This window comes from Ursus americanus, chromosome 17 (genome assembly GCF_024610735.1).
Source record: "Ursus americanus isolate L20-20 chromosome 17, mUrsAme1.1.p, whole genome shotgun sequence".
In the NCBI taxonomy this organism is placed as follows: Eukaryota; Metazoa; Chordata; class Mammalia; order Carnivora; family Ursidae; genus Ursus; species Ursus americanus.
In genome coordinates this window covers 50652604-50667886 of record NC_142143.1, presented here as the reverse complement: position 1 = coordinate 50667886, position 15283 = coordinate 50652604, and the positions used below count along the sequence as shown (strand labels likewise).

Below are 15283 nucleotides of genomic sequence, written 5' to 3'. Positions count from 1 at the left end.
TGAATCTCTCAGGACAGGAAGTCAATAAATGAGTTTATTTACTTATTTAAGTCCACAAATTTAAGAATAAGTATATTATTTAAAAGTATGGAGGTATTTATCTCTGGTAAACTGTACTATTTTTCATTATCTTTGTACCATCTGATTTTTAAAATTATGTTATTACATTGTTAAAACATGAAAAAAAATTTAAATGGAAAAGAATAAACAGGATAAACATAGTAAAGATGGGCAGTTATCACATAGAACATTTTCAATGGATCAGTGGTGCTGCTATGAAATGACTATGTCCAGATGCTGAGGGAGGACAGCTCAATCATCTTGCCTGTGGGGAAAGACCTAACACTCCAGTGTCCGTCTTAGAAACACAAGATCCAGGGCATTAGCCTTTATGAGGTAGACTGTGATCACGGGGTAGTTAGGTAAGGAAAATCTTCTATAATGGAGGGCAGTGTTCTTCTTGTTTTATCAGAAACATGGAGTCCCTTCTTTTTCTTTCTTTCTTTCTTTTCTTTCTTTCTTTCTTTCTTTCTTTCTTTCTTTCTTTCTTTCTTTCTTTCTTTCTTTTCTTTCTTTTCTTCCTTTCCTTTCTTCCTTTCCTTTCTTCCTTTCCTTTCTTTCCTTTCGACTTTATTGTTAAGTAAACTCTACACTCAGCCTGGGGCTTCAACTTACAACCCTGAGATCAGGCATCACACACTCCTCCGACTGAGCCAGCCAGGTGCCCTGGAGTCCCCTCTTTTTCTAAGGTTATGTTTACTCTAGCCTTGGAGTTTCTAGGTCCATTCTCTTTCTCTGCATTCTTGGTCTAGAATCTGGTAGCTGCAAATGGAAATCTCTAGGGCAACATTCTGCTGCAAGAAGCAGGGTAAGGAACCTCAGAAATCACTTTCCATTTGGCCAGACTGGACAATTTGATTTTGCCTTACCATCTCACTACATATTTGAGATATGGGACTGATCTGGGATGAAGCCTTGAAAACGGTTAGATGACACTTTTCATTGCCGTATAGAAAGAAGCCCCACCATGCCCTAAGGCCTTGCTACTCGAAGTGTGGTTCACAGACCCGCAGCCTTGCCATCGCTGGGGAGATGTTGGAAATCCAGAATCTTACAATCAGTGGGTCAGAATGTGCTGAATCAGAATCTACACTTGAGTAAGATTCCCAGGTTATTTGCACATTCAAGTTTGAGAAGCACTGGTCTGAGGAACAGGGATGCAGAGACAGGTGGGCTGATGAGAGTTTTGTGAGCCAGTGTTAAAAGGTCAAGCTGGAAGGAGTTGATCTCTAGGTGCAGGTGTGCTGGAGCCAACTGGGTGGCAGAAGCTCAGAGTACAAGGCAGAACTGCATTACAGGGCAAGATAGGCCAGCATAATGTGGTGACATCAATGTCCGATGCCAGTTCCTAGGACGGAGAAAGAATTTTCAGATTAAGAAATGAAATAGTCTGGTATAGAGACTTGTCTTAGGCTCCAGCAACCTGCCCCCAACTCAACCCAAAGCTGGATGGGCAAATGGGAAAGGCAAGTGCAGGGTACCTAGAAATAGGGACCTTTTCCAAGGTCAAAGATGTTATAGCTGATAAGGAGTCATTTCCCTCCTCTTCCTGAAATGTTTAGAGATACATTTTCTGTGTTCGAATAAGAGAGAAAAAGAACACCCAATTAAACCTAAAATATTCAGAAAAAAATATTCACAAAACCCTAATGATTCATGGACCACTAGAAGTACTGATCTGGTCATACACTTCTAATATCTACAGAGAAATTCATTAATAGATTTGAAATGGTAAAGCTAATTTTGGTAGCTCCTTTTCTTAATGAAGCTATAAATCACATTAGCATTTTCTTTTCCAAAGATCCTGAACTTTTAATATCTCTTGGGATGTCAATGCAGGTCTTGAAATGACAGCTTCATACTCCCATAACATAAATAGAAAAGGCACTAAATGCTTTCGGGACAAATTAACTCTGACATACTTAGCCCATATTTGACACCAAACAATACCTCATTCACTCAAAACATTCATTCCCACACTATGTAGGTAGTCATCCATTGACCATATATTAAAGATTTCTCCATATATATTAAAGATTAAAGATCCCTTTCTTTATTGAGTAGTTTATGTATTTGCTTAAGGAAATTCTCAGTTTCACTTAGGCAAGTAAGCCACTTTAAAAAATCCCTGGAGACTGATTTTTATAGTCATCTAAACTATAACCATCTTATTGAAATTCCTTCAGAATTGTTACCTGATAAATTGTAACTTAAAATAGGAATGGGGGAGAAAAGACATTTATGCATAGCTATAAAAACTTGCAAATGGCAGACTTTCCTCTTCTATCTTGGTCATTAGCATCCCTGTTTCCATCCCAACCATCTTAACCATTTATCTGCACTATTTTGAATCAGGGGTTGAGCAGATCATCTGGATGCAGTAGTGAATATTGTTTCTACAAAATGAAGCAATTGAAGGATAATTTTCAGTTGAAATACCCTCAAAATGTTAATATTTTATGTTTTCCTTTTTAAGTTGGAGTTGGATAAGAATGTTATCTGAGCTCTTTGTTATCCCAAATACAGTCTTTGGATTCTTCGGATTTCCTAAAGGCTCTCACTGCTTATAGGCCGTTCTTTTGCTTTCAAGACCCCCTTAAACCTTTTTTGCATGTTTGGGCTTCAGATTTCTCATTGCTGGGCAACAGGACCTGAGGAGCAAGATGTGTTAGTTATATTCAGATGTGGAAGAGCTTCGCTCCTTTGGACAATTTGGTGCTAGTGCTTGAAAGTTGAGCCACAGCTGGAAAGTAGAAACTGGTAAATGGAAAGCTGGTACAAGGTGGAGGGGAAGGAGAAAGAGCAGAGGGGTCTAAATGCCTCTAACAGAGATTTTGACAGATGTCTGGGCTCACGTGAAAGGCTAATTGTGACAAGATTTTTGTTTGTTTGTTTTCATTTGTTTTAAAATAACTTAGAGTTGTTTTTGAATCCATTTTATGAGATATTGTTTTACAGTAAAGTAATAATTAGGTAAGCTGGAGCAATGCTCTAGGCCAGGGCGTTAAGGACACAGTGGATATTAAAATAGAACACACAAAACTGTAAAGACAATAAACAGATCAGGGGTTGAAAGGGAGGTGGGGTGACGAGGCAGAGCCCAGAGGGTTTTTAGGGCAGTGAAACTACTCTGTAGGATACTGTAATGATGTAATAATGTGTCATTTTACATTTGTCCAAAGCCACAGAATTTACAACATCAAGAGTGAACTCTAATGTAAACAATAGACTCTGGTGATAATGATGTGTTAACATAGATTCATTAGTTGTAACAAACGTACCACTTTGATGAGGGGTGTTGATAATGGGAGAGGCTGTGAATGTGTGGGAAGAGGGGGTATATGGGAAGTCTCTGCACTTTCCACTCAATTTTTGCTGTTAACCTAAAACTGCTCAAAAAATAAAGTCTATTAACTACACATAATATATACTAAGTACATATAATATATACATATAGGTGTATACATGATATATACAATATTAATATTAGCTGGTGCAGTTGCTTATTGCTTGACTGCTGTGGAAAAAAATGTTACAGAATTTGCACATAAAAAAATACAAAAAAAATACATGCAATAATCAAGAAGAAATAGAAAACCCAATCATCTGGATTGACCTCCCTCTAAGAATATTATGAGATCATTACTTAGTACAGTATTTTGAGATGACCTTCTAACTGTGCACCTATGGGACTGCAGGGCAATTCAACATGAAGAAATAGCAAAAGTTACACAAATGCATAAAAGGTCAAAGTCTGAATTATTTAAGCATCCTATATCTGTTTAACAACTAGTGTAAAAGAAGTGAAGAAAAAAGAAGTTATTTTAGAAGCTCAGGACAGTTTGAGCTCTTTGATCTAGGAAAAAACAAGACTTCTTAACGGATGAGAATAGCTCTTCTGCTTGAGAAAACACCTTAAAGACAATGCATGTCTGGAAAGGCATAGTCTAAGTAAGTGCTTTAGACAAATAAATCTAAATAGTTCTACAAACTAAAATGAAAAAATTGTTAATCTCTGCCAGTTGGAGAAACAGTGGTTTGGGGTCCTCGTACAGAGACAAGGCTTGAGCAAGATTGTAGCCAGCAAGGTCCCAAATGGGAGACTGATTAGAGACTAATCCCCATTAGAAGGAATGGTCAGTGAACTTCAGGACCGTGAATATGAATCACTGTCTCTTCTGAGGCATTATCTAAGTCCCATGTGGACCCCATCCTTCAGGGGAACCCCATCATGTAGGGCAGCCAGGTGCTTATAGAGAGTATGCTAGAAGAAAGGGGAACGAGTAAAGAAAAAGTAGTCATGAGAAGTAAACTAATGAGCTGTGAACTGGGAGTTCAACAGAAGCAGAGATTCATAATAATCCTCAAGATTCCACTTAGATCTAGAGAAAGGCACAGACTTTTTACAATGTATGAGATGAGGCTGAAACATTTTATTTGGATATTAAAGGAAAGGGTGAGCACAGAGAGCTAACAGTTTGAGGTGTCCATACAGGCAATGGATACTTAGGTAACACGAGTTTGTGGGGTGTGGTTGTGGTCAAAACATGGAAGCTTCGGTAAACCATGGGGGCTGGGATTTGGGCAGGGGGAACAAATGTACACTTCGACTCAAGTTCTACTGAATTCCTACAGGGTGATGTAGCTTCTAACCTAGGGACAAGTGCCCATGACTGTGGTAGGGACAAATCTTTTCTTTTAAGATCATTTAAAGTTTTGGTTTGAATCTGTAAATTCATTTTTTTTCAACCAAGATGATATCATTTAGGCTCTCCACATTCATTAAAGCTATTTTCCTGAGATCATTCAGCTATCAGTGGTAGAAAAACTGAGGCTTCTGATTCCCTGGGATAGTACTGTTTTCACGACACAAGGCTCTTTCTTGTAATTAAAGCTCTTCACTTTTAAACACTTACAATGTTTAACATATTTAACATGTGGATTACCGTAAGTATAATGTAGATTGTATCAATTGTAGTTATACGTATTTATTGTATACAAACATATATATATTTATAATATCTACATTTATTAAGCAGCTACTATAGAAAGCATTTATTATATGATGATGCAAAGTTGAAGAGGACATACCTGCTATTATTAGGTAAACATGATAATAATGGTCGTGGAGAAGACAGACCAATAAACCAACGTTGCGAATCATTTTGTATGTGTCCTAGTGAAGGTGTTCAGAGGGCATTTAGAAAGCAGTAGGGAAGATACACAACTCTAGAGATTAAAAAGATACAAAGATAGAGAACAAATGAATGAACGAATTAAAAATTTTAAACATGCTATTTCTTTATGAGTCTCTTCTAACACAATGGAACTGTTATTTCAGATCTACCTGATTCATAGATCTTGTGGAAATATGCTTTGGGAGCCAATTCGGTTTATTCTTAAGCCTTTATAAGTCTTTTAAAATAACAGTGAGTTTTAAAATAAAAGTATTTTAAAATAGAGACTTCAAATTCCCTTTCTTCCATTCTAGGCATTCACTGCTTCTAGAGTTTAAGCCAAACCCAAAATAAGCCTTTTATTAAGCTATGCTATTAGGGTTTAACTTGTAAAAGAAAAAGAAATTTAACAGTGTAAGTTGCAAGTTAGTATGATTTGAATTTATGAATCCACAGGGTAAAGAATTTCAATTTTTAAGACTATTAAATGGGAAGAGTCTTGATCTTTGGGCCCAGAAGTCAGTCTTACCAACTTTTGGAAACTAATAGAGATGACATTTTTAGGTTGAGAGGACACACAAGACCTCAGCTAACTTGATTATATTTGTTGTCAATACAGACTATAATAAAAATTATTTGCTTTCGTGATTACAATTTATTGAAAAGGCAGTTACAAAGTTTTACCTGTTCTTGCTATAGTCAAATAAGGTAGACATGAAGATTTTTGTGCTCAAATATAAACCTATCAAAGCTACCAGCTGAAAAGCAGATCTTTGGTTTTTTTTCAAAATCAGCATGATTAACTTGAAATTCATTTCACATTATTAAACTAGATTTTAAGAGAATTATTTCAAATAAATTTGATATTTTTATTTATAGAATCAAGCCAATACACAGTAAAAGTGGGGAATAAATACACGTTATTTCGATAAATACAAGCCATTTTTTTCCTGTAAAGGACTGTTAGATACAATCACAAACCATTTCAACATCCCTCAAAACCAGAACCACACAATTACCTCAAGAAAACACATTAAAACTCTTCCATATAGCATATAAACTAGGGGATATAGAACATTTGAAAATTCCCAAAATGGAATACAACATTAACTCTTAGTAAATTTGTTATAATAATGATTATTTTATATTAATAATATGTAATATATATATATATAATTGTTTTGCATTAATAATAATTACCAATTATTCTGATATTACTATCAGATTTATTCTCAAATTTGGAACGCAAAAATGTTTAATTCACTCCATAACATTTTGTTTTTATTTAGAATACAAATCAATGTAAAAAAGATGTGATATAAATATATATATAATAAAACAAGAAAAAAGAACGGCACTTAATTTTTGGCCTTTATATATATTTTTGATGCTGACAGACTATGGGCCATATATATTGTTTCGTTCATGATAATTTAATGTGCTTAAAAATTGAGTTAGAATAATATTCTTACATATGCGGTAGGATCACATCATTTGTGTGACTCAATCTATTGAGTCTGTCTTGGGGACTCAAAGGAAAGAACTCTTCTTATAAATAGGCTTTGGATTTTTGCTCCAATTGGCTGAGGTCAAGTTATAATAAAGGTTCGTTCTCTCATATTTATTGTCCTGTATTACTCGTGATTACCAATGTTGGCAAATGACACTGAGTGGTACTAAAAGGACCACAGGGAGGGAGGGAGAGGACAGAGATACAGTGGCTGCTTCTGTACCTCCCAGATGGCTCTGTCCTGGGCTTACTCTCAATACAGCTGTGGCCTCCAGTATGAAAACCTATGAAGGCCCAGTTTACTTGGATTTTAAAGGAGCCTAATCTCTGGTATTTGGGGTGAAGGACTGGCTCAACTTCTTCCTCGATGGGTCTAATTATGCCTTAGGGTTAAAATGAAACAATGAAGCTATAATTTAAAGCTTCAAGGATCAAATTGCATTAAAAAATGCAGGTGTTTGAGTCTGAAAAACTTCAAACTTTAACCTAATTGGATTACTTTACTTGTGTGATAACAGAGTAAAGTTGTGTTTGATGTCCATTCTAGGAACCGTAGTGATTTTAGGAGGATACTGGATGTTATTAAGCCTGCTTGATTCTTTTTTCCCCTTTTAAAAACCACACCCTTCCCTCATTTATGGTATAAGACTCCTTTGATGTTGATGGAAATTCTGTATGTAGGGCAAGTATATATTTAACCAAAGAATTTCACTGATTTCCTTCACAGTTATTTTTACACTTTAAAAATACTGTTCCAAGTTAATCCATTAGTCACTTAATACATACTTCAAAATGTTCCTTTTTCATCAGCAATGAATGTTTATCAAATGCCCAATAGCCGACACCATGAGTTTCTCCCTACCTGGGGATTGTTTATTAGCTCCAGTCCCCATACCCACACAGATGCAGTAATATTGTGTATTTGCAGGGCGTTCACACATATAACTCCGCAAAATAAAATAAGGTGATATAACAAATTTATCCTTGATTGCAGAACTTCACTGAGCATAGTATCTCAGGTCTTCTCTTTCAAGAAAGGGGAATCTTTCCTCCCTAGCACACTCTTCTTCTTTACCACCTGTAGTTTCCTTTCTTCTGAAATAGATAGGCAGGACTCTTCCAATTTGGAATATCGTTCTGAGACATATGAATGCCATTTCTGGGTACCTAACATCAAGGACGTTTAGCAACTAGCTAAGTTAAGCTCCTCAGCCTAAATCACAGAGAATAAAACTGTCTACTTGCCTAGTGCAGAACCAGCACTTGGATCTTCTGGTGTTTCCCCCTACTCTTTTGTGTTATCTTGTCTCCTGATGCATTTAAGAGGAGGGAACAGAGCTGGGTAGGTCGATATGCACCTTATTTGAGAGATATTCCTAGAAATAAGATTCAAGCAGAATTGTTTTGCCTGGAGGTACGCGTCAACATTTCAAAACAATCTGTGCAAAGACCGTGAGGTTATTCTTTTGGAACTGGATGGGCTTATCTTTGTAACAACCAAAAGGGCTTTAGTTTTGAACTGTTGAAGAGAAGTTGTCATAAGGGCTCACAGAGTCACAAGGGCAGGGTTCCTGAGATGCTACTATGACCCAAATAATGAAGAACCGATTCATTTAATTGGTGGCTCACATTGTGCCATGCATACAGTGCCCTTTACGAGATATATCAGCTATTTTTAAAAAGCAGAATTCTAAAATCTACGGGCTTAATTTCTATAAAACATTTGTGAACTTTTTTAAGGCATGTCCATCCAGGGCAAGCCTGAGAATTTGGAAAGGCAAAAGAATGAAGAGGAGTGAAATTGAAGCTTCCAGGTTCTCACGGTGCCATCCAGTCCTCAGCTTCTTATCTACAAAGTTAAAAACAAAACAAAAAGAGGGGCGCCTGGGTGGCACAGTGGTTGAGCGTCTGCCTTCGGCTCAGGGCGTGATCCCGGCGTTATGGGATCGAGCCCCACATCAGGCTCTTCCGCTATGAGCCTGCTTCTTCCTCTCCCACTCCCCCTGCTTGTGTTCCCTCTCTTGCTGTCTCTATCTCTGTCGAATAAATAAATAAAATCTTTAAAAAACAAAATAAAACAACAACAACAAAAAAAGCTACAATAATGCTGTTAAAATAACTATTGCTTCCTCTAAGGGATGCAAGACATTTATGATGTATCCTCAAATTATTGTAGGATCTCTAAGGAGAAGGAGCCAGCCAAAAAAGCTCGTAAAAAAACCGGGTTCCATTAATGAAAAATGCAGTCAGAACAGCCAAGTAGGGCTGTAATTTATCTCTGTTTAGAAATGAAAGAAACCGATGCTCTCGGCTGGCTCTGATTTACCTGCATTTAAAGGAAAGTAAGTTCTATCTTTAAATTGGAAAACTCTGGTTAGGCAGGAGTCAGGCTTTGTGGCCGCTGGCAGTGCTTTCCAATGAATCAGCAGAGCTATATTTAAATTTTAGGATTTTATATCCCAGACATGAAACCAACAAATTTTGGTTAATGGAAAGTAAACAGGAAAACGCTCTGCGATTCTGAAGACACGACGACTATAATAAAAGCAACTGGCACATTCGTAGAGCACTCGACGGATCGTGAAGATCTTTTCACACCCTTGATTTCATTTGGTTCTCACTACAGCCCTGTGAGGTATTATCAACCTCACTGTACAGCCAAGGAAATGAAGGCTTTATGTATCTTTAAGTAATTTGCCAAAGACATGCATTGAATAGCAAAGGAAACCATACGAGGTGCAGAACAGTTTTTTTCCTCCGATATCCCACCCCCATACACCCAACCATGCCTCACCTCTGCTATGTAACCGTTTGATGGGTGGGAGACCAGAAGGAAAGACCAAATTATTTTTAATTAAGCACGAGGGGACTTTCTATATCCTGTCACTATATTTTTAAGATTTTTTTTAAAAAATTTATTCAAGAGAGCAAAAGCGGGGTGGGTAGTAGAGAGAGAGGGACAAGCAGATTCTGCACTGGGTGTGGAGCCCCACGCAGGGCTCGATCTTAGGACCCTGAGATCATGACTCCAGTGGAAACCGAGAGTCAGACGCTTAACCGACTGGGCCACCCAGGCGCCCCAATCCTGAGTCACTCTTTAGAAGATTCTCTTATTTATAAATCTGGACACCTCAAACATGAAATAATAATCTGGACGCCCCCACACATGAACCAGCATAATACAGGATATCTTATAACACTGGGCAAACATATTTACAATGTTCTAGAGAAAGTCTACATAGTACCTTGGATAATCCATTTCTACTCTTCTAATAAAATCAGATATTCCTTATACAAATCTGACTTTAAAATGGCCTTGCAGTGGGAGGAAAAAGATTTTATTGGCCATTTGACAATATTTTTTCTAACCTTCAGCATTTTAATAATTGTGCTTTCTACAACTTTCTAAAACATGAGGAACCGAAAACAAGGAGGGAACTGCCAGTTCTAATGTTACCATTTTGAAATTTAGGTGATTTACAGCATCATGCCTTGTCCGGGGCACCTTCCCATCTCCAGGCCATCGTGTGAGGCTGCATTTTCAGATGCATAAACTGACTCTTATTGGATGAAAGCAAGTTCTCTGAAGTTTCTTCTAATTCCTTTCAAACACTAAGACTAATGATGAGTTCACTTTGTTCAGAAATAATGCCCCTACATTGTATGACTTCTAAACCGATCAAGCAAGCCTTAGTTATGTCTGTAATAAAAGAAAAGAAAGGAAACCAACAACAACAGAATGTAAAGCCAGGGTGGTTATGACTTTTCCTTTAGAAATATAACTTCTATTCTATGCCTGGGAATTAGGCCTGCAAATTGTAACGTAGCATGGGTTTTTTTGTTTGTTTTTTGTTTTTTAAATTAGCATCCCATATAAAACAATTCATAACTTTTGGTCATAGCAATGTGAAAATGCAACTAGAAATACAGTCTTGTCCTCAACAAATCAATTTACACTTATCACTTATAAGTTCATTTGTTCTCCTGATTTCTAGCTGGATTCAGCCAGTGGACCCAAAAGTCCGTAACAAGAGTGAGGCTGCGTGAATGTGGGCTCAGGTGGAAACAGGAATGAATTTGACGGACTTGGAAAATTTAGGTGAGTCCTTCCATGTACCCATACTGTTGGTCGGGCTTCGGTTGTTAGTATAAGAAGTCTGTCTTCTGCTCACACTGTCAGAATCTTCTTTGTTGAATGTTTGCTTCATGCTTTGGCAGCACGGGAAACTCTGGACACAGTCCTGCAGGAGGTGGCCACTGAAAAACATGTAGATCCAGGGATTACAGCAACTGTTCAAGGAAGCCAATAATGCCGTGATGGTGACAGCTGGGTTTTCCGATTCTGTACAAAAAACATGAGGGGAGACGATTTAAACAGGCACATGCAAGTAACTGTGCACCAGATAAACTCATTTTTTACAGACTCTTAAAAGTGGCAAAAAAGTTATGGTTTAATACAGAAAATGAAGTATGTCGTTTACCAGTCCGTGTATGGAGACTGATTGGCTGTAAAATATTTTCATAAGCAAGATGCCTTGAGATTAATTCAAATATCTTACCACTTAAAAATATTCAGTAGAACAAATGGGACTTTCAAGAAGCTAAGACTATTAAATAATTTATTTTTCTTTTTCTCCAAATTTTTATTTAAATTCTAGGTAGTTGACATATAGTGTGATATGGGTTTCAGGATTCATCACTTAATTTATTTAAAGAATTTTTGTATTCTTTATCCTAGTACTGGTATGTGCTCATGGACACAGCGCTTACAGAGAGGCTGCAATTTCAATGAAATTTCCAAAGTCTATAGCCACATATACAAAATTGTATTCATCCTCACAACTAAGGCAACAGTATGACACTATGGCCTATGTTTAGTAGTTTTACATTTTTAAACGTTAAACATATTCTGTAATAAGGAAACTATTCACAAGCGGATAGTAGTAATAGGTCCCTGAAGGATGCATTATTTAGTTGTTTGTGAAGTTGGGGTTTGTTTGTTTTTTTTTGGTTAATTTTCTATGGTTTCTTTTGATTTTAAAAGAAAACTATCTTTGTGGTTTGGACAATTTAAATTATATTAAGAACAGCTGAATTAGGAAATTCCAATGAGTTTTTAAATACTTTATGCTAATTTGCACTGGTAAACTACATAAATATTATAACCTTTCACGGAACTATGACACTGATAATATACCTTTTCTAAAGATAAGAATAAACAGCAGGCACTTTTTCTTGATTATTAAATATAAACTTGGGTCTTCTCGCTCTTGCTATGCTGGAATAAATTACAGGTTATTTAATGATACTTTGTGCTAAGATGCTACTATTAAACGTGACCATGATCCATGGCTGAGACTGTATTCAAAAGGAATGAAAATCATCAGCATCCCTATGCACAAGTAGTGAAGTTTTTAGAAATTATGTCTAAATCCTGATAAAGCAATAATTAGACCGGCAATAATTAAGAGGCTGCTGAGATCAAGCAAGACAGGAAATGGTAAACCAAAAAAATATCATTTGTGTTGTATTATTTATCAGTAGTATTACAGCCATGCAAGTACTTTTATTTGTTTGAATTAAATTCACTCTCGAATGTTTTATCTGCACACATAACTTCCAAAATATATCACATATACTCCCTACTGCAATCCCAAATAACAAAAGGAGACAGTTCTTTCCAGATACCTATTTCCCAACTGCTTCCCACGCTGCTTTCCCAGCTGCTGTTGGTAACATTCCTGTAATGTATTTTATTTGAATAAGTTTTTTTTCTTACTAAAAGGAAATACTTTTTTCAAGACCCAATATTAAATAATGTTTTTTCTTGGGGGGGGGAAGTTTCTTGTGAAGTTAGTTTTTTCATTTTGTGGGGGAATTAAAATCAAACAAGGTAGTGGGTGTAGAGAGCATTTTCCGTGAACTCCAAGAGCTGTGTGCAGAGGCTGTAGCTGTGTGGTTAAGTTAGTTCTGAAAGACAAATTCAATAGTTTAACAAATTTAGAGCTTATCAATAATCTTGCCTTAAAATAACAGGAAAAAAAGTGTTACAGTAGTTGTTAGAAAAAAATTAAAAGATTATAAGAAATGGAACACTAACTAAATGCTAAATTAGAATTATTGACTTCTTAATCTTTCTTTAGAAAAATATGTCAGTTTATCCTTGCCCTTGGGGCATTTCTACAAAATTTTTGTATTAATTGTGATAACATTTTACAAACTAGCAAAAAGCAGTTGTTACAAGCAGTAGAAATATTTCTCTGAATCCAATAGGCTTGAAAACAGGGTATTAGTGCAGTGGTTAGTGATCTGACAAAAAGTCATTATTCCGTTTTGTAGTTGCGTGGCTGACTCTAGGGCGCAGTTTCTGGATTTGTCTTAGGATCATTGCAAGCTACAAAGGGAGACTCCTGGGCCTCATTCTAGATCTACTGAACCAAAATGTCTGGGGTGAGACCCCCAGAGACTGCCTTTTTGATAATTTCACCCAAGGCGTCATTCTTATGCACTCATAAGTTTAAGAACTACTGCCCCAGAGGATATTATGAAAAGAGACCCCCTCCCCCGCCACATACACAGGCCGCTTTCCTGCACCTTGCACCGTTCTCCCGATACCTACCGACCCAGACAAGTTTGTCATCCCAGACAGACCACATCTGGAGGATGAAGAAGGGCGCCCAGCAAACGATGTAAACTGTCACGATCACAAAAGTCATCTTCACGGTGCGGATCTTGGCACGGGAAATGTTTTTCACGCTGCTGATACACGGCGCCAGCAGGAACCCCTTATGGAAGGCGCCACCCGCGCTCTCCGCGCCCTTCCCCGGGCGCAAAGCCGTCTTTCCGCGGACATTGCGCCAGATGTGGTAGCAGATGAAGCCATAGCAGGTGCCCAGGATGACCACGGGCGCCACGAAGATGCCTCCCGTCATCCAAGTCACATAAGCGCGGGGACCCCAGGGCTGGATGAAGGTGGCCCAGCAGTCAACGGCCTTGGTGACGTTGTCCACCTCGACCATGGAGAAGACGAAGTACTGTGGCGTGCTAAGCACGAAGCTCAGCACCCAGGCAGCAGCGATCATGAGGCGCGAGCGGCGCGTTGGCTGTTGCAGCGTCTTCAGCGGGTGGCACACGGCAATGTAGCGGTCGGCGGTCATAACCACCAGCATGTAGGGCGATACGAACATGCCAAACACCTGCAGATGCTTCACCACGCGGCACAGTACGTCGGGTCCGCGGAAACGGTAGGTGATATCCCAGCACATCTGCGGCAGCACCTGGAAGAAAGCGACAGCCAGGTCGGCTAGGCTGAGGTGACGGATGAAAAGGTGCATGCGGGACGTCTTGCGAGGCGTGCGGTGCAGCGCCACCAACACACTGCTGTTACCTAGCACGGCCACCACGAAAGTCACAGCCAGCACGGCGATCTCCGCCTTGGCCAGCTCCTCGTCGCGCACGTCCCCCGGTGGGCTGCGGCCTTCCCCGAGCGCCTCCGCTTCCCGGCTACTGTTGGTACCACCGGCGGACAGAGGCCACCACTGGCTGGAGTTGTCCGCGGACACCGCGGCGGGGCCTCCGGAGATACGCATGCTGCCCATGCAGTGCCTCCTCAGCCTCCACGGAGGCCAGCTCTCTTCCCACCTCCGCTGGCGAGGGCTCCTCGCCCTCGGGGCTCGCTGGGCTCTGCTGTCCCTCTTGCGAACGTTTGCAGGCACAGCGTCCCACCGCCAACTGAGCTGCTCTCGGTCCCGTCGCCGGCGCCTTTCGCTGCGCTGTGTTTCCTCAACTCGGAAGACGCTGAGGTGCGCTCCGAGCCTCCGAAAGCACTGGGCTCCAAACTCGATTTATGCGGGGTTCGTTTCCCCGGAAGGCGCTCCCTCTCGTCCCAGTGATTGGAGGCTGCTCCGTGCCTATTCTCTCCCCTCTCTCCTCCCCACTCCCGGGGGTTTCTTCCTTTTTTTTCCTCCTCTCTACGTCGGTGATTTGTCCTCTTTGCATCACTGCTGCAGGGGTGGGGCTGGGAGACTCTACGGTTCCTCGGCTGAAGAGTCGGGATGGTGGCGCTTTCCCACTCTTCTCTTACAAAAACTTGGAGAACTGGACGTGCCGTGCCTTTTCTGGGCTTGCCACTATTTCCTCAAGCCTCCCTTAACTCCCCATTTGACTTCAACAGATGTAGTCAACGCGGTACCTTGAAATCCCGAATTCACCTCCGCGCGCGCGCTCTCGCGCCTGAACTTGGAGCTCGACCTCACCCCCTTCAGCCGGGGTTTCTGCCTCCGCAGCTAGCCAGCCGCCCCCCTCTCCGCTCCCCCCGCCCCCTGGCTAATTTTACTCCCAGGGCAACTTGGCTCGGGGAATTTCAGCTCTCTCCGCCCCTCCCCCCCCAGGGTAACAACTCGGGGGTGACTTAAAAGGCGCTCTCTTCTCAGTAATATATCTTTGATACCTGCTATTTGTTAACCGGCCTACGACCGTCGTTTGAGGACCGGAAGGAGGCACTCACTTGTCCTACCATACCCCCCCCCCCCCCGGC

At 39.9% G+C, this 15283-nt stretch overlaps 1 protein-coding gene across 1 annotated transcript; it reads right to left on the bottom strand.

The window, feature by feature from the left end:
- Positions 1–6092: 6092 nt before the first annotated feature.
- AVPR1A (arginine vasopressin receptor 1A) lies at positions 6093–15044 on the bottom strand. Its single transcript, XM_045789681.2, has 2 exons — positions 13367–15044; positions 6093–11089 (listed from the first exon to the last, which is right to left on the bottom strand). Exons 1-2 carry the CDS (start codon positions 14343–14345, stop codon positions 10803–10805), a joined length of 1266 nt encoding a protein of 421 aa, XP_045645637.2. The 5' UTR covers positions 14346–15044; the 3' UTR covers positions 6093–10802.
- Between the last annotated feature and the right edge of the window lie 239 nt (positions 15045–15283).

Bases quoted from the DNA above. Each gene is read 5' to 3' on its own strand.
- AVPR1A (XM_045789681.2), bottom strand. From the start codon at position 14,345: ATGGGCAGCATGCGTATCTCCGGAGGCCCCGCCGCGGTGTCCGCGGAC. The intron at 11,090-13,366 runs GTAGGTATCGGG...TTTTTTGTACAG, and splicing joins TGACAAACTTGTCTGGGTCG to AATCGGAAAACCCAGCTGTC.